This window comes from Ambystoma mexicanum, chromosome 7q (genome assembly GCF_040938575.1).
Source record: "Ambystoma mexicanum isolate Mex_15411 chromosome 7q, UKY_AmexF1_1, whole genome shotgun sequence".
In the NCBI taxonomy this organism is placed as follows: domain Eukaryota; kingdom Metazoa; phylum Chordata; class Amphibia; order Caudata; family Ambystomatidae; genus Ambystoma; species Ambystoma mexicanum.
The window spans coordinates 569,238,527-569,263,020 of NC_090941.1; the positions used below are offsets into that span (position 1 = coordinate 569,238,527).

The window sequence follows — 24,494 nt, forward strand, 5'->3', positions numbered from 1 at the left end:
TAAAATGAGTAACCGCAGCAGGTAACTGTCAAAACGGACCCTATGCACAGAGTGTCCAGTAAAACAACCAATTCAACAATTACATAAGCACACTGCACATGTACAAGGATATCAAATGAAGTCGTTTAATAGTCTGTTATTCCTATTAAAAACTGCTTCTTTGGAGATCCCTTGTACATGTACAGTGTGGTTGTGTAATTGTTGAATTGGCTGTAAACTAAGTTATGCGTCCTGCAGGTCTAGTGGAATTTTAAAGGTTTTTCAAGGCATGACTAATGTCTCACTTCAGCAGTACACAATCAAAACTGCTGTATTGTTGCTCATTTTATGTCTTGGGTACAAAACTTCTGGTGACACTGAAATTAAGAATACAATATTTCTAATCAAGAAAAAGTTAATTAGCAAGCCCTGCTAATCAATTTTTGTAAACCAATTTATGCCTTGAGATACTTAATGCTTGTATATTGTCCAGGATTTATGTTGATTGTTAATAAAGCGTGTTTTGCCATTTACTTTGAATATTTCCGTTATTGAGTGCAGGATTTCCCGGCCTGTCATTTCCGCAGTTGGACTGGGAGTAGCTTATAGAGTGATTTGAATAACAGGAGGTTTGCAGCTATGGAGGGTGCATAGGCAGCACCAGCATAGGGCTTGGGAGGTCTTAAACCCTCCCACTTTGGAGGCAGTGGCATCACTCTGCTGTGACGACCAGCCTGGGCGTGAGAATGGCCAAAGCCAAGCTGATGGGGAAGGGGCCTATGACAAACCACCTTGACATGCCAACAGAATGCGTAGCCAACCACCACCACTTTGTTGAGTTTCAAAGGAACAAAGATTTATCAAGGCCCAGACTGCAGCACCCTACACCAATTGAGGTTGACCTTGGATCGTCTACATTAACTTAAAGTGCTGAATAAATGTATTGAACTGGCCGATGTAGGTGCTCTGCAGATGTCAAGCGATGATCGACATTGCAAGCTGCCCCATGTGGGTGCTACCCCACTCTACCCTGAATATGGCGCCTGTGCTGCAGGCCCGCTATCTCATAGGCCGTAAGAATGGTGGTTCTGATCCACCCACTGATGGTTGCCGTGGAGGCCTTTTAACCCACACTCCCAACTGAAAAAGTCTCCAATAATTTGTCCGAGAGACTGTGTGGATTAGGTATTCAAGAACAGCCCATTTACCACCCAGACATGGCCAGGTAGACTCAGAGCTGGGGTCCTGAGAGAATAACTATAAGACTATTTCTTGGGACCTGTGAAAACTTAAGGCTGCTTTTCAGATAAAGGAAGGGCCACATCTCAGTACAGGTTACTCACCCTGCACTTTCACAAATGGAGATCCATCTCACCCAACCATCTGGCTGAATCAGAAATAGTTTTTAGGGTAATCATTTTTAATCAGCAGAACCATGATCTCCCCGGTACAACTAAAGGAACTAATCTGGGTACCCCAACACCTGCTGAGGAACACACCCTTTCAACAAGCAAATGCAACCAAATTGTGTCTGGTGCAGGGCGGAGAAGGCAGACTTGATTCATATGCTGTATGAATGCACCAAAACACAGTCTCTATGGGATAAGATAAGACAGACATGTGAAAAAGCAGGCATGACCAGGTATAAGTGGACCCCGGAAGAATGCCTGCTGGGAACTTACCCCAGACTAGCCAAACTCAAACATGTGGTAAGACTTATGGATATAACATGCATACTGGCCAAAAGAACCATCGCAATGTCTTGGTAAAAAACTGCAGGACCACAATAGAACACATGGTACAGAGAATTGGAGAGATGGGCGAGCGCCGAAACAAAGGCATGGGAGGACAGTGTCGCCAAAGCCACTGACAACCCAAGTATGGCACTAGAGGCATGGAAAGAAATAGCAAGAAACATGTTCCACCCCTCAGATAAGCCCCGCATGAACTAAACTGTCCCAGACAACGTTAGCCTACAACCAAAAGCGAGGATAACCAAGGGGAGATCTGCACAAACCGGAATGGACCCCTAGCGCCCCCCCCCCCTTCACCGGTGCCTTGCTACCCCCCTGGGAAAAAAGGAACTGATATACATGGACAAAAACACAGACACTTAATGTTGTTTTGTTTGGAATGTTACCGTTTTATAATGTAGACACTGATAATGTCATAAATGGCACACTTAAATGTCATGTAAAAGCTGCAAATAATAAATGCCAATAAACAAATTTGAAAATAAAATACTTTTTAATCAGCAGGCTCTATTGGGCCAAATGGAGCCTTTTGTAGGGCTCTCTAACATGTACCCCATGTTAGAGAGCGGGAGACCATCTGCAACTCCCCCACAGCCTTCCGCCACCCATGCCTACCTTCCTATACACACACACACACACACACACACACACACACACACACACACACACACACACCACGCCAAACCCCCCCCCCCCCCCCCCATCTACATTTTTGCTGTAAAGAAAATTGCAGACAAACAGCGTTCAGTAAATTGGGCAGCAAGCAAAGTGAATAATGCCTTTTGTAACAGTATGAAGGGATTTACATGAATAGAAAATAAACTACATTTATATCTAAACATTTAGATCCAAAAATAAAGATTATATAAATATATGGGGATTATAAACTAAGGGAAAAAGGTATTTGGTGAGACCTCTCCCCCCAAAATAAAAACGGTATTTATTCATTAAAAATCTATAGATAAAAAATAAAAATCACATGTAACCATCCAGAACCAACAGTAAATCCTAAGGAGGTCAAATCCACATAAGATACAATACCCTTAAGCATCTTCGTAACCAACTCCCAACCGCCTCCCTGCCCCCCCCCTTCTCCCAGAGTAGGCAACCAATGTACTAAAAAGGCTTTAACGGCTGCCCATTGTGCTCTGAAGGAGGATACATCCCGTTCTTTTTAGGCCCCCTTATGGAGGAATTGTACCATCTCTGGAATGCTATAGTTTAAAGCCGGTAAGTGTTTTCTACTGCACTAGGATACAAAGTTAGCCGGGTGACTGTCAGATGTAATTGTAGAAGCCCCCTGCCAGCTGCACCACCCTTGCTGCTTGTCCCAATCCCTCCTCTCAACTTCGAAACCACCCATTGGATGAGTCTGAGCGTGAGCATTTTGAGGGGGACACAAACCTATATATGACTGCAGTCCCAAACCTTCTGCAGATTTCACCTTTCTTCAGAGGCCGCTCCCCTGATACTAGAAATTCTGCTGAGATGGTCTGCGGTTGCATGGTCTATGTCCCTTATGTGGACAGCCTCCAGGGAAGACAGATGGCATCCAACCAGAAACCAAATCTGCATTGCCAGCTTGCCCAAGGACTTGTACCTCCCTGACAAAATGGATGTATGACAGGGATGTGGTACTATCTGTCCTTACCACCACACACTGGTTCTATGACATGGTCTTTAAGACTATCAGGGCTCTGCCAATAGTATCTAGTTTCTTCCAATTGGAGGAGTGCCTGGGCTCTTCCTGAGACCACCTCTCCCGATAACCCCTGCCCTGCAGAGTCACACCCCAACTGCACCTGCTCGCGTCTTTTGTAAGGGTAATCTGACTGTGTGTAGATATGGTTACACCCCTTTGAAGGTGACCCAGAGAGAACCACCCCTGGAGATCTCAAAGAATTGGTATGCGGCAGTTGTAGAACACCAGGTGCCAAAATGAGTGACGGTGGACTATCAATGGTTTTAGACGGAGTCTTGCAAAAGGGACTACAAAAACACAAGGCCATGTGTCCCTGCAGTGGTCACAGATCTAACACTATCACCTAGTCCCTGTTGAAGAGTTTGAATAACAGTCGTGAAGCTTAAAGGTCTTGTCCAGAGGAAGTTGAACCTTCCCTCCTTTCATGCAGAACTGGGCCCAATGAACCGGAGAGGCTGAGAAGGAATCAGACGTGGCTTGGAAATGTTAAAATCAACACCAGATCAAGGATTAGCATACCCTTGGAGGATCTGAGATCCACTACCCTGTCTGCTGCCCTCATTAGCCAAGTAGGGTTACACCTGGACCCCCCTCCCAATTGTGGGTTGCCACCAGAGGGCCCAGCAGCTTTGTAAACACTGTGGGGGCTTCAATTCAATGGCCAGAACCAAGAACTGGAAGTGGTTGTGTTCCACCATAAACCTCAAATCGTTGGATGTTTCTGAGAATGGGAAGGTGGTAGTAAGTGTCCCGCAGATGCACCGACGTCAGCCAAACCCCCTTCAGAATACCATGGATGATTCTGTGCAGGGTATCCATCTCGAATGAGACACAAACTTGTACAGATCCTTGAGCTCTGTGGGTCGAGTACCAGGAAGACTCGGAGAAGAATACCAACTATTTCTGCCCCTTCTGCACTCAGATTATCGCCTCTTTTGAAACAGCTCCCGAATGGATGTCATGGCCTTCCTCTTTATTTGTTGTTTGGAACTAGAATAAAACTTTTCCTGATTCCTGTGGGAGGGAGAAGAGCTCTATCTTGTAGACCAATTGGTCCCAAACCCTGAAAATACAAGTCGATCTGCCTCCCAGCAGTCAACTGTACTTGTCAGGACTTCTGACCCTTGGAAGGAGACCTGGGCTTGCTCATGGAACATGCCCTTCTATTGTTCACCAAGAAATTTGGATAAATGAGATTTCCGTTGAGGTCTGGCAGTCAAGGATCCAGCCATTGCCCCACAGTGCCCTGCACCAAATGAAAGCCTGGATCAATGCATACACCGAAAAGACATTAGTTACACTGAAATCATTCAGGTGAATAACAGTGCACTTGTGGGTAATTCCTCCCCCCCCCTTCAATAATTAAATTGGTACTTGGAACGCAAAGATAAATACACAAAAATTCAACCAATATAATAAAGAATTGATTTCAAGAAATGTTTATGAAAGTTACAATTCCGGACAATCAAAAACGGTCAAATTATGTATGTCCAGAGAAATTCAATAAATGTAGCACCATGCGATTAACTAATCATATATGAACTGTAGTGTGTGTACTACACTTTTTCAAAAGACATTCATACAGAAATAAATGTTCTCTCACTCAGAGATTAATCAATGATAAATACATAAATCAATTACACATAACGTTACATATGAATTGACACTTGTTGACAGAATGAGTTCATGCAACAATAATCCCAATGGTAGTTTGAAAGAGGTGATAAGAACATCTCCAAAATATGGCATTTAACGTATTGTATGATTTTATGTACCTATTACCATGTTACGCCCACCTGGATTCCACAGGGGCGTTGAACGAAGCTGGACTGCTGCGGTCTCCACCAGTGTGACTCGTAGCGAAGTGATGATCGACTGCACTTGCCCACTCAGTTTCGTCTGCCTGGCCCACAAGAATATTTTCCTAAAAGCAGTAAAGGGGATTAGCCACCCGTGGTAGAGAGGTTACACTAACAATATTTTCCCTGGAAACTTCCGTATTCTCCTTCATAAAGTCTCACCTTATTGTTTGAAAGGATGAACTCTCCATCCTGCGTGGAGTGCAGGGGCGCGTAGAAGTTCAGTTACTTCACTGATCCGAAGGTATTTGGCAGAATTCCAGACAACGAAGACTGAGGTAAGTAGTGTGTAAACCGAATGTATAGTTCTTTTAGCGTTCACATGTCTGTTAATTCACTCTTGCTCCTTTCATACCTTTTCCCTTGCAGCGTGATCCAAGGAGCGAGTTTGCCTCAATGGATGAAGGTAGCGCTTAGGGTAAGAGTCAGTTTGTACCAAGCACCATTGTTCCAAATGAAATTAACCAATAGTTCATCTTCTTTGCAGGTGCAGCGCCTTGCCGAAAATGTCTAACGTAGGATGGTGACCAGCGCTGCCTCGAGCAGTAAATTTCCGAGTAAGTATCTTGCGGTAAGTAAAAGAAAGTCTTTGGCGGAACCCCGCTCACCTTTTGTTTGTTCTCGTCTTTTCAGATGCTGATGTTTCGGGCGGCGATTCAACGGGTGTTGCGCCGGGTCGTGGAGATGCTCCGAAGACAGGGGAGTATGGCGCTGCAGTTGGCAATGCGACGCAGTTTATTTTAATGTCTTTTTCCTTTATCCACAGGTGCGGCTGCTCCAGGAAAAGATGACCAAATGGAAATCTCCTTGTTCCAACCTTCTCTTCTTCTTTCCTTTTCTCCAAGATCGGCTTCGGACACAAGACAGGTGTGGCTGTAGACTGGAAGCTGGACTGCAGACACAGTGAGCGTTACGCTGCTAAGATGCAGAATAACGCAAAGCATGTGCTGCTCTTCAGGCGTGGTTTAAATAGCATCAAAAAAAGTCGTTCCCAGGTAAGAGGTTCCAGTACCACACCCAAGCAGCAACATAGTTCCTAATGGAAAGTAGTCCCTTCATGGCCTCACGATGACCTGTACATTAGTTCTTTCCAGGATGACCTGCATAGTTTAAAGTTGGCAATATGAGCCTGGTGCCTATGGCGCCATGACTGAACCCATATAGCCCCTCGGCGGAGTTTTGGGAATTCCTGTGTCTTCTTGGGTGCCTGTTCCCTGGACAGATGGACCTGTTCCGGATGTCTGGGGGCAGGCATTGTGACACATGTTTTCTATAGCATTGTGCCCAATATCCAAATAACAATTTGTTTAGGAGTCCAAGTGTGATGTATTCATACTAAGAGTGCATTCAAGTTCCTGGCTACATTATTTACACTGTAAGACCAATACAATATTTCATTGATGTCCAAGTACCTGTATGAAATGTTAACCAACTGCGAGTACCGGATCTACTGATGCTATGAAGGTTTTCCAATTGACAAATGACAGCACACTAAGGATGTGAGTAACTTACTATGAGAAAGCTTAGCTTGATAAGATTGTGGGACCTCTGCAGTCAAGGCATAGTTTGGCGTTAAGACTTATCCAGGTTTGATGTGATGTTATGTGTGAGAATGAAACACCTACTTTCTGCCTTAACAACCTATGTAGTGAGTTAGGCATTTATGTCTGTGGTGATTAAGTTTATGTATAGCATTAATTGCGGCTTGAGAATTGGGTCACGTGTTGATTTGAACTCACTTTTACATGTGAATCTGTCAAAACTGAACTGGCTAGCTAGGTGGCGGTGTGTCATGAATACTACTTTTGAGCCAGGAAAAACATATGAATGTAATAGTACATAGTTGTATTGACTGTTGTATGCGAGTGATTCATGTGGACTCAATGGCTATGTCTCACTCAGCCTGATAACTACATTTACAAGGGTTTAATGGTATATTATAGCCATGATCTGGAAACGTGATGGAGTATTAATGACATGCTGTAATCACGAAAATAATTCTCCATTGCCTACTACTTGACTTAGTTGTGGGTGTGGTTGTCGCTGAATGTGATAAATGAAGAGGAGATGTTGTAGAAGGAGAAGTTAGGGAAAGATCATTTTGGTTAAGTTTACTGTTGTTATTCAAGTATAGTGTTGAACTTTTTTTAATTGCCATACTAATTCAGCTGTTGCAGTTCACCGTCAATGGGACTGATTTGTTAATACATGTTTGGGGTTGACTGTTTGCTTACTACATTACTGTGAGTGTTGGCTCAGTTGTTGGAGATATAGTTTACTGTTATTTACAGTAGGTGATAAATTTGGGCATAGATATAATAGGAGTGTGTTATTTGTGTTGATGGTTTCAGTTTTTTTTGGGTTTGACGATTGGAAATATGAAGATAGTTGTTGATGGGAAAGCATAAATGCAGTGATTGGGTGTAATGGGTATGTGGGTAATCCAATGTATGTATAGTACATAATCATATGTGGGGGGGTATGTAATTGATAGTTGGTAGGTTGGAAGTGATGGGGAGAATTACATGGTTATAGATAGCATTGGGTCTGCATTGATTATTATATTCATGTTTGTTTGGGCATGGATTTCTGGTGGGTATAGTTCAGAATATGATATTTGATGTACATATATATGCTTATTTTGTGTCTGATGTTCATCAGACTAGGTGTTACTCTCACCTGGTTCCCACAGGGGCGTCGATCAGACCCAGACAGCTGCGGTCTCCACCAACGTGATGCGTATTGAAGAGAGGACAGTCTGGACTGGCCCGACTAATCTTGTCTGCTGCACTCGTAGAAGTAGCCTCCTGCAAGTGGAGAAAGGGATTTAGCCACCCGTGGACTTTAGTGATGGCCCCCCAACTGTTCTCGTTCTCCCCACTAATCACCTCCAATATCCCCTCTTGGTAACCTCACCTAATCTTTTTAAATGATGAGCTCTCCATCCTGCATGGCATGCAGGGGCGCGTAGATACCAGTTACTTCACTGGTTTGAAGTTACTGGAGGAGTTCGAGGAATAATGACTCCAGTGTCTATAAAGTTCAAAGAGTTCCATATGTCCGATGTTCACTCTTGTTCCATTCCCTCGTTAGGTTGCAGCTGGGTCCAAAAGGATATTGCCTGGCGGCAGCTGATGGCGTTCAGGTAAGAGTCTATTACCAAACACTGTCCGGTAAAAGTTGCATGTGTTTAGCTTGCCGTTTTCTCTCCCTTTATAGGTGCGGCATAGGAAGATGCGGCGAATTAAAGGATAATACCTCCGGTGTTAAAGCAGGTAAGCCTATGGTGGCAAAGAGATTGTCTTTGTCGGTTTTCTTGGCTCACCTTGTTATTCCTTTTGTTTTCCCCCCAGGTGCTGGGTTTCGACGAAGAAATTGATGGAGGCAGCGCCGAGTCGAAAGATGCGGTGGACTGGTGAGTATAAAGTGGCGCTGCTGCTGGCGAAGCGACGCGTGCTGAAGTAATGTCCTTTCCAGGCTCGGAGATGTGCTGGGTCCGGAATCAGGCAAGGAATCAAATAATGTCCGTGATCCAACCTCTTCTCCTTTCTTTTCCTTTTGTCTAGGAGCTCCGGATTCGAGGAGGGCGTGGCAGAAGACTGGATGCTGACTTGCAGACACGGTGAGTGTTACGCTGCTGGATGCAGAACAACACGAAGCATGAGCTGCTGTTCGGGCGTGGTTTAAATAGCCTGCAAAGTAGTCCCAGGTAAGAAGTTCCCCAGAACCACATCCGAGTAAAAAATAGTCCCTGTAATAAAATAGTCCCATCCAGGCCTCACGTTGGCTTGGACTCATTTGCAGCATGGTCTGCATAAGGTAAGTAACGTCTATGAGCCTGGTGCCTATGGCGCCAGGACTGAATCCAAACAGCCCCGGTTTTAATGAGTATCTGGATGCCTGCTCCCGGGGCTGATGGACTCGATCCGGTGGCCCGGGGGTAGGCATCATGACACTAGGAGAGCTACACGATGCTCAAGCTTTCTGTTTGTCTTTTTCTTTCTCTCCCCTTTTCTGGACCCTCCCTTCTGAATATAAAGGTTATTATATGGCTTTATTTTGTCAGGGTATAACGATATGGCTCCATTGACTTTCATTTCATGGAATGTTAAGGGTATTGGCAATGCTGTGAAAAGACGTAAGGTTTTGGCAAGGTTATGGAGAGGCAAGGGCGATGTGATTTTCCTTCAGGAAACTCATCTGGATGACCAAAGTGAAAAATATTTGTCCAAAGCAAAATACTCCCAGGCAATTTCAAATTGTTATGATTCTAGGTCTAGAGGTGTCAGTATATTGTTTAAAAGGGGTCTACCGATTAAAATTGAGAAAACTGCATCAGATGAAGAGGGTCGCATTTTATTGCTTGATATGATGGGAGGAAATTGACAATTGGTACTGTATATGCGCCTTGCTCGCCGAACACTTCCTTTTTTGGTAAATTAGGTTAATTGCTAGATAGTATGGAAGGTGAGTCATTGATATTAGGAGGAGATTTTAATATAGTGATGGATAGCGTGATGGACCGGAAATCAGACTGTAGATATACTGTAAAGGTTAGTGAAGAACTGAGGGCATTTGTATTTAAATATAGACATGTAGATGTTTGGAGAGAACTTCATCAGGGTGCAAAGGAATACTCTTTATTCATCTGTACATAACTCATACTCGGGAAATGACTACTTTTTTGTTAGTAATACACTATGTAGCCAAGAAGTGGCGTCAAAAATATAGAGGAGAGGGGCATTTCTGATCATGCACTCTTGGATATGCAGTTGCTTTTGCGGAATACCGGTGAGATATCTAAAAGATGGAGGATGCAAGCTAGCATACTTAAGGATGATTCGATTACAACGGGTTTGGATGAACTTATTACACATTATTTTGAGGAAAATAGAGTGTCAACAGGAGTTAAGACTGTATGGGATTGTTTTAGGCAGTATTAAGAGGGGAACTGAGAAGTAAAACTGCCCATGTAAAGAAGAAAAATCAGGTAGAGATTAGAAGACTAGAAATGGAAGTTAAAAAAATTGCAGAAGGTTTGTGCAAGTGATGATTTAGACCAAAATAAGCTGAGGTTGAAAAAAACTAGAGGCGGAATTGAAGAATCATGTGCAGAATTTGGCTGGTAGCGGCATGTTTTATTCGAAACAACGGTTTTGGGAATTTGGTGATAGGAATGACAAATTGTTGGCTAAAAAGCTTAGAGGGTTAGTGACCGATACATGTGTTTCTTCTATTCAAACTGAAGACGGTAGAACTTTGCACACTAATGGAGTAGTCTGCACATACCTCCGGAGTTTTTATGAGCAACTGTAGAAGGAAGAGTTGAGTCCTCTGCAGATAGTTTGGGATCTTTCTTTGACAAGATTTCTTTCTAAATTGACTATTGATAGGATTGAGGTTGCTGAGATATGTACCGCCATATCTCAATTGAAAGATGGGAAATCACGGCGACCAGATGGTGTGATTTCAGAGTTTTATAAAATGTATGATACTCAATTGGCATCAATCTTGTGTGAGCTCTACAATGAGTTTATTGCATCAGGTGTAATGTGTGATTCGATGAAAGAGGCACCGATTATCGTGATCCCAAAACCTAATAAAAATCATAAGAAATGTGGGAATTATAGACCTATTTCTTTACTGAAAGTTGATCTGAAAATGTTTACTAAAATATGGGCTAATAGATTAATGTCTTGTTTAGAGGACCTGATTGATGAATCTCAGGTGGGACTCATACCAGGGAGATTTGGTTATGATAATATAAGAACTGTGCTAAATGTGATTGGAGAACACTATGGTAAAGACTCGAATAATGTTATTGGATTTTTTGATGCTGAAAAAGCCTTTGATAGGGTTAATTGGACATTTATGGAGTACACGTTAGTAAAAATGGGATTTGGACCAACATTTCTGAAAATGGTTGAATGTATACATCGTGATGTTCGGGCTCAAGTGTTGGTTAATGCAGCGATTTCTGACTCGTTTCCGAAGGGCACACAACAAGGTTGCCCATTGTCACCATTTTTGTTTAATTTGGCTTTAGAACCTCTAGCTGTTTACATTAAACAATGTGAACTGATAAAAGGTATTATGGTTGGGAAGGTTGAAGTAAAAATGTTATCATATGCTGATATATGTTGCTTTTATTGTTGAATCCTGAAACATGTCGGGATGTGATAAAAGAAATGTTTAAAGAAGTAGGAGAGATATCGGGGCATAAAGTAAATTGAGATGAAACTGAAATGTTCCCTTTATCTTTGGGAATACATATTATTGGTGATTTTAATACAATTTTGCAATATAATTTGGACCAAGTAACCTTAAAGATATCATTACTGATCAGGAGATGGGAGAGATCGACATTGAATTTGTGGGCGAAAATGTACGCGATTAAAATTGTTCTTTTGCCTAAACTCTTATATGTAATTCAGTCCATCCCTTTATTATTATTTAAAAAACAATTAATAAAAGTTGATAAACTTTCTCAATCCTTTTTATGGGGTCTTGGTAAAAAACCTTGAGTACCAAAGTACATTTTACTACAAGGTGTTGAGGAAGGTGGTTTTGGGTATCCCGATTTGATGAAATACTACAGGGCCTTTTTGATTAAAAAGAGCTTATTACTTTGGAGATAGGGACACTAAAGAACCGATTTGGTTGCGTATTGAAAGAGAAATGTGCGCTCCATATGACTTAAGTAGCATCTATAGTATGGGTAAACTACCACGTACAAGGTTGAAACTGATCCCGGTGGTGGCAACCAGACAGGTGATAGGGATGCGGTTTAGTGAAAATGAACAAGGTTATGGCTTTAGTCATGATGCTTCAATATGGCATAATGAAGCGTTACAGATTAGATAAATGTCTGAGATGGTGGAGTTGGATTAATAGGGGAATTCTGAGACTAGCGGATGTGATGGATGGTGAGTGTTGCTTTGAGGAATTGCAGCATAAATATAACTTGGGACGGAGAGAGAGATGAATAGGTATTTGGCTTTAGCTTCCATGATTAATCAAAGGTTGGATATGACTGGGGGCTCAGTTGGGAGGAAACCAGAGATTAGCAAATTGTTAGATGGACAAGGATACACTTGTATGGACCTACATGCAATTTATGCCAGTAGAAAAAAAAAATCATCAATTAGCATGGACTAGATTGAAGGAAATATGGTCACATGATATTAATAGGGTCCTTTCTGACTTAGATTGGAGAGGTGTTTTGAGGGTGCATTTGTATTTAGGAGTAGATATTGGTTTACGTTTGATTCGACAGAAAGTCATTGGAAGGCTGTATTGGACACCAGTTAAGATGTTTAAATTGGGGTTACGATCAAGGGAATTATGTTGGTGTTGTAACAATAATAGCGTTACTCTTTTACATTTACTGTGGGAATGCCCGAGAGTACAATTGTTGGTTATTGATAGGATTGATTTGATCTTTGGCATACACTTGCAAAGATCTGCTGTTAACATAATTTTACTCTCACATAACGAAAGGTGTGTGCGCACTAAAAAACATTCTTGCTGGATTGATAGGGTTATTATGGTAGCTATTAAGCTTATCCTCATGATTTGGAAAAAGCCTAGTGTTGAAGAGTGGTTGTCGGAGTTGCAGGTTTTATCACAGTATGATAAGGTTTCATTGAAAAATAGAGATAAAGAAGAGGATTATGATGTTATGGGGTCCTTTTCTGGCTCTTTATGATTGAGGTGGTGATGGAATTATAAATATAACAGATATGACTGCCTTTTACAAAAATGTTGGTGAGGGAGGGTCACCTTTTTTCTCTTTCTTCTTTCTCTTTTTCCCTTTCTTCCCTCTTCCTGTTTGTGTTGTCTTTTGTATATGTGTATTTGTTGTATGTTCCTTGAATTCATTGGATATAGTTATGCTAGAATGCGCAAAATATGATATTTACAATGTACTGTAATTTTGATCATTACTGCTTAGTATGAGACGTTGTGTACTTTTTATGAAAATGTTGTTTATTGGAAACAAACTGTTTCTGAAAAAATAAAAACAAATAAAGGCTGGCTAAAGTTAATTATCCAGGTTACATTTGGACAGTTGATTTAACATCCATCGACAATGTCAATTAGCCATTCCAACATGGTTCACTTGATTTCTAGTTAAGCTCATGAAGACGTGAGCACCGTCGCGTGATCGAAGCGAGACGCATGATGCGTGCCCAAGCCACCATAGACATGGTTTTATTTTGAAGCGAATGCAGGACAGGAGGCCGTGTAATTGCTGCTTTCCGCCCACGCTTCGCTTCTACACTAAGAAGGGGTAAGAGACACACGGAGAGGGGATCACAGAGGAAAATATTTAAGATTTTATTCACTTCTAGTTCCCCACAATTTTAACATTAGACCTGGTCTTATTACAGGGCCAGTGATCAAGGAATGTGATCAACAATACATTCTTCACAGCTAGCAGTGAGTGAATGACCCTCTTTTTTATACTGTCTGATTTACACAGAATTCAGCTATATCGCCCCAGTACCATGCCTTACTTTTAGTTTCCATCTCTTAGGGGTCTCTGAACAACACCTCAAGGTGAAGACATACCCCTCGCTGTGTAGTGACATTCAATGCATACTACAGTTGTGTCAGTTACGATTTACTGAGCCATCGGGTTAGTGTTCCCTCCATTGAAATCAAGTCAGAGCAAGTCCATAAGTTTTAATACACGTTAGTTAATCCTAGGAGGCATAATTGGACTGGTTTCTTAGTTACAGGTAGGTTTTGAGTTTCAATCACCTGAAGAGAACCATTCTCGAAACGCATAGTTAAGAGCAGGAAATCCGAAATTGGAGACTTTCCATCACCTCGTTCAAACTAACATTGGGATTACTCTTACATGAACTCATTCCATCAACAAGTGTCAATTCATATCTATTACGTTATGTGTAATAGATTTATGTATTTATCGCCAATTACTTAATCTCTGAGTGAGAGATACTATTAAATTATGTATTTATTTCTTTTGGAAAAAAGTAGTACACACTAAAGTTCCATATATGATTAGTTAATTGCATGGTGTTACATTTATTGAATTTCTCTGGACATACATCATTTGACTGTTTGATTGTCCAGAATTGAAACTTTTATAAACATTTCTTGAAATCAATTATGTATTATATCTGTTGAATTTTTGTGTATTTATCTTTGTGTTCTAAGTACTAATTTAATTACCAAACAGGGTTTTCCAAGGGTGTTACAAGAGTGCGCTGTTATTCCCCTGAATGATTTCAGGGGACAACTGTACGTCTTTTCTGTTTTGACTTATCCCTTTAGCCAGGAATATTTTTTAGCAGTTAGACCAGAAACAGTACTCTCATGGTTTAACCTATTAAGTGAAATTGTGCGCCCCTCCAATCCTTCTTTGCAATGCATACATAGCATCAATAAATGAAAAAAACTGATCAGTCATGGGTAATAGAGAGATTATTCCTCCCGGGAGGGGCAGTTCTTATGAGAAGAAAGCTTGGAATAAGGTTCATGAAAAGGAGGCGGGGCCTCAAAAGGCAAGTACTGGGACGAGGAAGAGGAACAGAGGTAAGGGCCCAACTCAAAGCTTTCAAAACTAACATCCAGACCTCCCAAAATGTTGAGTCTGGCTCCGCCCCTGAGCAGGAGCCTCTGGCTGCAGGTCAAACTCATCTCACAAAAAGACACTTTTCCTCCATCCCAGTGTCCTGGTCTTGTCGTGCATGAGAAGTTCTCAAGGTCCGGCCCCATAGAGTGGGGCTATCCTAGGGTGACTAGATTTTTAAAAACAAAAACCCGACAGGCCATAGACATAGAAGTAAGACTAACATTTTTTAAAAATTTAGTCCTACCTCTATGTCACTTGCCTGTTGCAGGGGGAGCGGCGTAATGTCTACTATTGAGCTGCGTAATGTCTTACTATTACTATAATTATTGCTATTTGTATTATAGAAGCTAGCCTAAGGGCAGTGTAATTAATAGAATTAATATTGCTCATATACCACCACCACCACCTACTCCTAATAGCAATAATGAAAAGTAAAACAAATGATACACAGAAGAAATCTCACTTATTTAGGCATCATACATGCCACACTAATCCTCCCCCCCCCCCCCCCCCCAAGTGCTGATTCAAGGTGTGTTGACGTAGTGCAAATAGAGAAATGCAAAAGCAAAAACAGATTTGAGAAAATGCAGCTAATCGTGCAGTGAGCATTGTGCTTCAAATAATGCACGCTGCTGATAAACTGATGGCGTACATTCCACGTTACTCACATTGGAGGAGAGTGGCCAGGGAGGGGAAGGGGAGGAAATGGGGGCGTGAAAAGTAAAATGCTTTTCGCGCAGTTCAGAGTTGCGCCGGGACCTTATTTCGAAATTGGGTCCCAGCAAAAACAGGGACCGTAGGCTGCAGGCACCCACCTTTGCAAACCCCAGATGGGGTTTGCAAAATAAAAAACTCCCGGGAGCCCGGGACCGACGGCGATTTCCCCGGACTGTCCCGGGAAAACTTGGGATGCCTGGTCACCCTAGGCGATCCAAACAATACCCAAGAGTCAATGCCACACTCTAGACTGCCGGTTTAACGTTAGTTTTTGCTACCCATCAGAAAATCCTACCGGGAGCAGGCATTGGGCAACCCACCGAAAGGTAGGAAAGAGTAGGAAAATCTGACAGACTGTCCTGTCATTTTTTGTTCAACCCCATGACGTGTGCGTTTGTGAGTATATGGTGAAAGGGTGCACACTTTAATGTATGGATGGCTGGGTGTGCGTGTGTGCGTATGGTGATTGGTGTGTGTGTTTGCATTCAGGGGCGCAACAAAACCTACATTTCGGGTGGCAAACCCTTCAAATGTTGGAAGAGGCGCTAACTTCATGGGTGGTGGGGAGGGGCAAAGTTATTTGTTTGGGGCATCAAATTCCTTTACGCATTTTAATGAGACTATTCTAGTGCAGCTTCAATGTTACAAGCAGTTAACTCTCTCCTTTAAGGTTGAAAGCAATCACTTACGGACTGCTGTGAGAATGAGTGGTCTCCTGTTCACTCTCTACCCTTCCAATCAGTCCCCTAGCATGCAAGTATTAAATCCCACATCACGATTTCAATTGCCTAAAAAATGTGGCATTTGAATGCAGGTACTAACAGTGAAATGCTTTATGCTAGTAATTGCTGGGCTCTTGTTCACAGAGAAACCCAGGTGCCATTTAACATATGTGTCCTGTTCTGTCTGGCAACTGCTCTGAAGGTCAGCCAGGTCAAGTCAACATAGCCCAAAATTTCAAGGGGGTTAGAGGGAGGGGGGTGGAGTGATGATTCCCAGTCAACTCAATGGTGTTGCACCAATACTTGTGTTTAATGCCTTGCTTACTCATTACTCCTAGCCCTATTCTTCCCAGTCCTAGTGTGTATGAGAGCAGGATTGATGTGGTATTAGTGGCTTGTGGCATTTTGGTGCAGCCAGTCTAGTCATTCTTCAGTTTGGTATGGCTGAGAGGCCAATGTGGACATGTCTGCATACAGACTGCTGCAGCAGAGGTCCACTGCACACTTTTAATATTCATTTACATAGTGCTACAGGGATCTGCATTTTGGAGCTCGTAGTATTTATTATATGTCAAATTTAATATGGAACTCCAAGTTCCAGGGTGCAACGCGCAGTTGGGTAAAATTATAGGATCGTCCTGCCATTTCATACACCATGAGGAGAAACTGTACGATTTGGCCACAGAACAAGTGTGTTGATAATTCTATGACAAGACCTGAGGCGAGCATTATGCTTTATTTTTATTCACTGCTCAACAGCCTCTGTGTCTTTAATAGCATCAAGACTTCCTGCGCTTAGCGCATGGGCAATCATCATTGTCCAGTAATCATGGTATCTGCAAAAAGAAAGATGTTTTTGGAGGGGACACCATTGTATTACCTGCTGGCAAACTTTTGTGGTCTTCGCTTGCGTTTGAGCCGGGATCATGACCTAATCCCGTTGAACATTAAATAATGAACAATGTGCATATAACTTTAGTTTCCTCTTCAGGACAAGATGGCTCTGGGAGCTAATGCACTCCCTACAAGCGATCAGCTAGCAACCACCTGGTCGTGCATTCACATCATGTAAGGGTGCACAATTCATTACAGATACATTACAAGTGTTACGATGCCCAGCGCCTCTCACAACAATTCTTAATTAACATCACGCTTCATTGCACCCAGAGTTTGCGTTCTACCTATGCTGCGCCCTGTCTACTTGCGCTGAAATCGCTCGCACATTAGTTTCCTGCCTCCGTTTACTGCCCTAAATTCCTTAACCATTGGACAACCTACACCATTCACTACGAGGCGTTTGAGACATGCTTGACCTGCGGTTCGGGAGCCGCCGTGCAATGTTTTATGTGCTCCCTCAAGTGGATACCCCACCAAATGCATTCTGGTATCTGTGGTCCGGAGCAAACTATCAGAGTAAACAGAAGTTGGGTCACTGCTGTGCTGGGTTGTGCCAGGATTGGTGGAGGCTATGCTGGGGTGACCTAGGTGAGTGGGCATTGCGGTGAGTGAGCTGCGGTGGGTCAGTGCTGTGCATGGTTGAGGTGCTGGCTTGATCTGGGGCATGTGCCAGGTCTAAGCTAGAGTGGGAGAGGGGAGTGCTTGGGAGGTGCTAGGGTTGGTGGAGGAGGTCCTACAGTGACCTGGCTTAGGCGCAGTGCTGTGGTGAGTGGGCTGTGCTAATGTGGGTGTAAAGGGCCTCATTACATGTTTGCTGTTCATTCAGGTGCCCCTATTCTTCATTACCATTACCGCCACTTGGTCCCATGAGTGCACCATGGGATTACAAGCGGTGGTAATGTTTTGTAATTTCCCCTGTGTGTGTAGTGCACAGGACTCCATGGAGATTTGTGATGGATTTACCACCGGCGGATTTGTTGCTGGAGGTAAATCCTCCACTTTATATCCAAATGTATAATTCAGTGGTTTGTGAAAAATTGCAGTAATTCTGCTACCGCCCAAAAAGGTGGTAGTAATGGAATTACCACTTTTTGCTGTGCCACAACTTGTAATGATGCCCTTAAAGTGTGCTGCTTTTAGCTCAGTTGGGTGTGTTGTGCTCGGTCGCGCTACGGGATGCGTGTGTGAGCTAGGGGGAAGCGTGTGTGAGCTAGGGGGAAGCTCGGTTGATGCAGTGGGTGGGCATCAAGAAGATGCAATCTAGGATGGTGTGTGATGTCATGAGAGGAGCCTGTACTGGGATGTAATTGGGTGCTTGGCTATACAGCTCGGGTGAGCTTATGTGGGTGGGTGGGTGGGCTGCTGAGGTGAGCTACGGTGGGGTGCTTGGATGAGCCACAGTGACATTATTTGCTCTAGTGTCCTAGGGTGGGTGATGTGCTGTGATAAGCTATGTAAGCTTGTTCAGATGCTGGGCGGCTAGCTTAAGTGGGCCGGGTGCTGGTAGGAGCTTAGGTCTGTGGGATGATGAGGTGAATTAGGGTAGGTGGGTGGGGTTGGAGGAATAGCTCTGGTAGGTGTAGGGCTAGTGTGAACTAGGATGGTTTGCTGGGGTGAATTAGGATCCGCGTCCTAGTCGGTCATGCTAGGCTGGGGCGTTTTGCTGGTGTGAGCTAGGGTCTGTGGTTGTACCCGATGAGCTAGGTGGGTGGGTGCTATGTTGTGGTGAGCTAGAGTGAGTGGCTAGGGGCTGAGATTAGTTAAAAAGTGTGCAGTGTTGGGGAGCTTATGGTGCATAGGATGCTTGGATGATGGGATGCTATAGTGACCTTGTGCTGGAGTGATATAGGGTGCAGGGGGTGTTAGAGGAGGGTGGTTGTACTGCACAGGTGAGCTAGGGCGGGTCGATTGTATGCTAGTAAGAGTTAGGGTGAGTGCAATGTTTTTTTTGTGGTGATTTATGTTGTGAGCTAGGGTGGGTGGGGAGCTGGAGAGAGAAAAAGTCGGGAGTGTACTGATGCAAGCTGGGATTGGTTTTCTGAGGCAGCTTATGGTGCCCTGGGTGAGCTACAATAAGTATTGTGCCAGGGCAAGCTAGGCCGGGAGGTTTATGTACTGAGGAGCTAGGGTGGATATGTATTGTGCGGGTATTAGTTTGGGTAGATGGGTGGCGTGCTGCAGAGAGCTAGGGTGGGTCGGTGTTATGCTGGGGAGCTAGGGCGGGGTGACATTGTTGGGTAAGCTTGTGTAGGATGAGGCAAAGTGGTTTGTTGAAGTTTGGTGGGGTATGTGAGGTCGGGTGAGGGAGGTTGTGTGACTGGGGAGAATGGGGCAAACTCATGTTTTCTGGGGTCTTTGGTGGTGGTTGGATAGGTGGGCTGCTGGAATGAGCCATGTTGAATGAGTTGTGCTTGTTTTTATTGCATTTGCATTGGGGTGAAAGCTTGGCTGAGCTAGGGTTCCTTGGTGTGGTAGGTTGTGCTGGGGTGAGGTAGGTTTGCTGGGGTGAGCTAGGGTTTGCTAGGGTGCGCAAGGGTGGTTGGGGTTCTGGTGTGAGCCGCATGTGTTGCAGTGATTTGGTGGGCCGGGAGTGATCAGGGTGTCGTAGGGTATAGGTGGGTTCTTAGGGTATGTGTTGGTGTGATGCTGCAACCAGCACGGGGGATTCTAGGTGAGGAAGAGTGGGAAGAGGGTTAGGTGTGATCCTGGGGTAGCAAGTGTGGGTGAGCTCTTGAGATGCTTGAGTGAGCGGACTCCAGGGGTGAGCTCTGGGTGGGTTGCTGGGGCACGCTGGGTGGTGTGTTACTTTGAGGTGACCTAGCGTGTGAGGTGTTGGGGTGAGCTATGGTATTTTGGAGCTAGTTATGAACAATAGGTTGTTGTGCCTGGATGAGCTAGGGTAGGTGGGCATTGTGCTAGGGTAAGCTAGGGTCCTCAAGCATATGTGCTATTGTTAGCCTAGGTCGGAGGGGTCCTGGGGTCAGTGAGGTGGTGGGGTGATATGTTGGATGAGGCGAGCTAACGTGATGAGGTTGGGTGAGCAGGTGACATGGTTGGGTGGGTGCTGTAGATGGGGTGATGTGAGGGGGGAGTTGGTTTGGTTGAGGAGAGGCAGTGGTTGTGTGGAATTATGTGGGGCGATTGTGGGTGGTCAGATTTTTTCTGGGCGAGGGTTTAGGGTGAGGTGGTTGAGACAGGATGGGTGGATGAAGTGGGGTGGGATGTGGTGAGCTTTAGGCTGGCATGTGCTAGGGTACATGAATGGAGGAAGGGCAAAGCCGAGTGGTTGACCAGAACTATGGTTGCTTAGGGCATTCAACCTACCAGCGCTTAGAGGTCATACCAATGATATATAGAGCGCTATATAAATGCCAAATAACATAGGGCTGGGGTGTGCTCGGATGGTTGGGATTCACTACTGGGGTGATCTAGAGTGAGTGGGTTTCAGTGCCAAGGTAAAATGGGCTAGGTGTGTTTTAGGAGTAGGTAGGGAGACGAGACAATCTAAGATGGGGTGCTAGGGTGAGGTAGGTGAGCTGGGGTCAACAAGGGTTGGTTGGTGGTTGAGGGGATAGTGAAAGTTTGGAATTCTGGGTGGGGCTCGGCTGGGTTAATGAGTGGCAGGCCAGGCCATGCTAGGGTGGGTGAGTGAGTAAAGGGGGTGCAATTAGGTTTCACTGCCATTTGAAGTGCTGCAGTGAGGTAGGATAAAGGGTGGGTGGTAGGGTAAGCGTATACTGGAGGTTGGGCTACTGGGGCGATCTAGTGTGGAAGAATGAGCTATTGGGGTGATCTAGAATGGTTGATGTTGTGCTAGGGCGATCGAGGGTTGCTGGAAGGCATGCTCTGTCAAGCTACGGTGGGAGGCAGTGAGATGGAATGACTACTGTGCTGGGGGATGAGGTAGGATGGGTCGTTTGAGGTGTTCTGGGGTAAGTTTTGTTGGGTGTGCAAGTTGGTATGTTGACCCAAACCAGGGAGGGTAGCATGCTGAGACGACATTGGCGTGGGTGTGTTTGTGTGAGGTAAGGTGAATGGGTGGTGGGCTGTGGCGAGTTAGGGTCTGTGCATGTTGGGTAAAGTGGTGCGGTAAGGATGTGTCGGAGGAGGCAAGAGAGAGTTTAGCTTTGGTGAGTGGATGGAGTGGGCAAGGTGGTGGGTTAAGGGTGGCCGGGGTGATGTTGGTGAGGTGGTAAGGAAGCAGGCTGAGGTAGCATGGGTGGGTTGTGTGGGGAGGTTGGGTGGCGTGAGCTGTTGTGCTGCGGTGAGTTAGGGTTGTGGTGGGTGGCAAGAGTTCTTGGATAGTTCAATGCTGAGGTGAGCTTGAGGGTGTGGGTTGCAGAGCTGGAGCAAACCAGGGTGGGTGGGGTTATGTGCTGAGGGGCACGATAGGTGTTTACGGGGGGGTGCTGGAAGATGCTAAAATAGGGTGGGCATGATTATTAGGGTGGGCGTGTCCTGTAAGCGCTGCTTTCAGGGGAAAGCAAGGAATCAGCTTTCGGCCCACTCCACCACACTCCTTCACAGGGGCAGCGTGAGGCCATTTGGTTTGGAGCAACCCAGCAGGGGCGTGTCTTGAAGACCCTGACTGACCATGGCAGATCTGAGGATGAGCACAGTTCTCAGCAGAGAGCACTGAACTCACTGAGCTATCTGACAGATGCATTTACATTATCAATCACACCATTTTTGGAGCAGTACCGTGAGGTTCCTCCCCAAACAAGAGGTCCAAATATGATGATGGGTTAAGGTGGTGCAAGGATTAATGTCTCCACTTGCAAAGTGCAATTTCAACACTTGTCCCATATAACGAGGCTCCAGTCGCTGTTTTTATGTATAGATGGTGCCCCATAACTTGAACCTGGTGATCGTAATGTATTTTCGTTCACTATTTCTTGTGAAATACCATTCGTGCTGGTGATTGTAGGCTTCCATCCAGGATGTGGAAAATACTCTCTCATGATACTTTATCTGTATGTTAACGATTGCCTCTGCTATTTCGCCGGCCCTGCCCCCACTGCTTAACTATAAGTCATGACTGAGCATGCGCAGTCAGCCAGATTTATCCCAAATATGTACGTGTATGTGAAATAAGTGCATTATTAAGGTGATAATGATGCACTTAGTTCACATACATATATATTTGTTATGGATACTTTCATATGTTTTGCACATTGTGCTTATTAGAATCCTGGGACTTTATGAAACAGTGTCCACTGCATTCATCTTCTTGAGTCAGCTGGGTTCGTGCCGTTTGCGTCGGTTTACGAGTAGCTCTTAACACCGCTTCACTGTGTTCTGTTATTTCAGTGAGCCTGGCTCACATCAAGTTACAGAAACTGCACACCTGGGACCCCATAAAGACAGGTACTCCACATTCCAGGTGTCAATATATCCTATCTGTTAAGTACTGACTAAGCATGCAGCTCAGGCAGCAAAATAGGGTTTTCTGACACATAGCAAAAAGTGATGTTACACCAGCCCACACTGCAGGAATCGTACCAGCCTCACCATTAATCCCCCAACCCCCCACCCCGTTTGGCAAAACGGCACAACATAATTTCAATGTACACAAGACAACTTTACACTACCATTAAATTGATTAGTAATAACACTTGTTACAGCATTTAGACAAGGCAGGTATCCGCTATGAGGTGCTCTATAAAAGGGTGTCCGGTCATCATTTCGAATTCAAAAGGATCGAATGCAATACATTCGAATCAAAAGGACCAAGAAAAAAAAAAATAAAAAAAATAACAAAAAAAAATGCCTTTTTTTAAAACAAAAAGAATTGTGGTTTTGGTATAGGTAAAATTAGTGCTTTTTGGCCAAAAAACGGGATTTTGGGCCTCCCACCCCCACAAAAAAAAAAATGCATTTGATTTTTTTTTTTAGGCCTTTTGTTTCAAAAGTATTGCATTTCGAAACTTTGTATTCAAATCTTTGACCTTGAACCCTATAAAAGCATAATAGTTAGATAGTACATTGTTATGGATCATCTGTTGGATTTTCAAGAGAAGTCTGGGCGAGGTAGAATTCAGGGTGCTGTCACGTTAGTAAAAAGGTTTACTTAAACCAGTTTGGTCTGTTGGCACACCGTTCCATGTCTGTCCCCTACTTTGACCTTAGTAATATAGACTTCTGGAAACATCATGCCCAATGGCTCGGAAGCTATTCTACAAGATCGCTATGCAAGGAGAACCCACCCTCCCCTCGCTGGGAGTCTTGAAATGCAACACAATTATTTTGTGAATTGCAGTATTGGATAACCTCAATACTTAAGAAAAAGAAAATTGAGCACTCTCCCACAGCTGCTTTTGATAACCCCCAACCTTTGACCCGAGCCGCACCCTCAACACATTCAAACAGCAACAAGGGTCGTTTTCGTAAAGCGGCGGCATACAACAGCGGCGTTGTCGCCCTAGGAGAACATACTTAACTACATATAGTAAAGCCACATACATACACAGAATGAGATAATAGACCAACCGGCGGGGTGGCAGCACAGTACCTTAGACTACTAGCCCCACCGAACACACACAGCTCCGCCCACCTACCCAAAGGTGCCGCCCTGACACACACCTGTGCTAGTAACTCACCTGTAACTGTGGACACCAACTTGAGGGGCGAAGAGGCGCGCATGGCTCTTCTCGCTCTTATATTGTGCTATGAGCTGTGACAGCTGTCCTGTCCGTTCAGTTTGTGGCCGTTTTCAATTCATACGGTTTGAACCCGATGAAAACATCGCGGTCTCACTACTGATTGGTCACAACCTCGGATCCAAACAGGCCAATCGGATTGCAGGGCGTCGGATAAAAACGACTTGTGCTGACTCTGAGCGTAAACTCGCTGGCTGGAAAGAGATAGGGCGTTTTTAGGAATGGAGCGAAAGACAAACATTTACGAAAAGTTATTAGATTCAGGCTGCTCTTAGTTTAGATTTCCGCAAAACAAGTAAATAAAAGAACAACGCATTTTTGATTGATGAACCGACATTTCTTATGAACTATCAGTTTTTCTTTTCACAAAAAGTAAAAGCTTAAATTTAAAACGTGAAGCAATTGATTGATAATAGCAAAGTATGCTGAAGTAAACCAAATGTAATAAACCAGATACAATCTAATGAACACTTATTTGAAACATTTCGTCCCGCTAAGAATTTGAAGTGCGGGGTTGTTTGCATACGTTAATATGAGCTCACGATTGAAGAACTGGCTTGCATAAGGCTCCCAGTCCCAGCTCTGGACCAACACAGCCCAA

General features: G+C 44.1%; 1 protein-coding gene across 1 annotated transcript in view; it reads right to left on the bottom strand.

Annotated features, from left to right (window-relative positions):
- The window catches only part of CKAP2 (cytoskeleton associated protein 2), a 342,261-nt gene extending 318,290 nt beyond the window's left edge, over positions 1 to 23,971 (bottom strand). Inside the window, exon 1 of the mRNA XM_069639818.1 lies at positions 23,834 to 23,971. Within this exon, the coding sequence (XP_069495919.1) occupies positions 23,834 to 23,876 (43 nt within the window). The 5' untranslated portion in view covers positions 23,877 to 23,971. The remainder of the gene's footprint in view (positions 1 to 23,833) is intronic.
- Between the last annotated feature and the right edge of the window lie 523 nt (positions 23,972 to 24,494).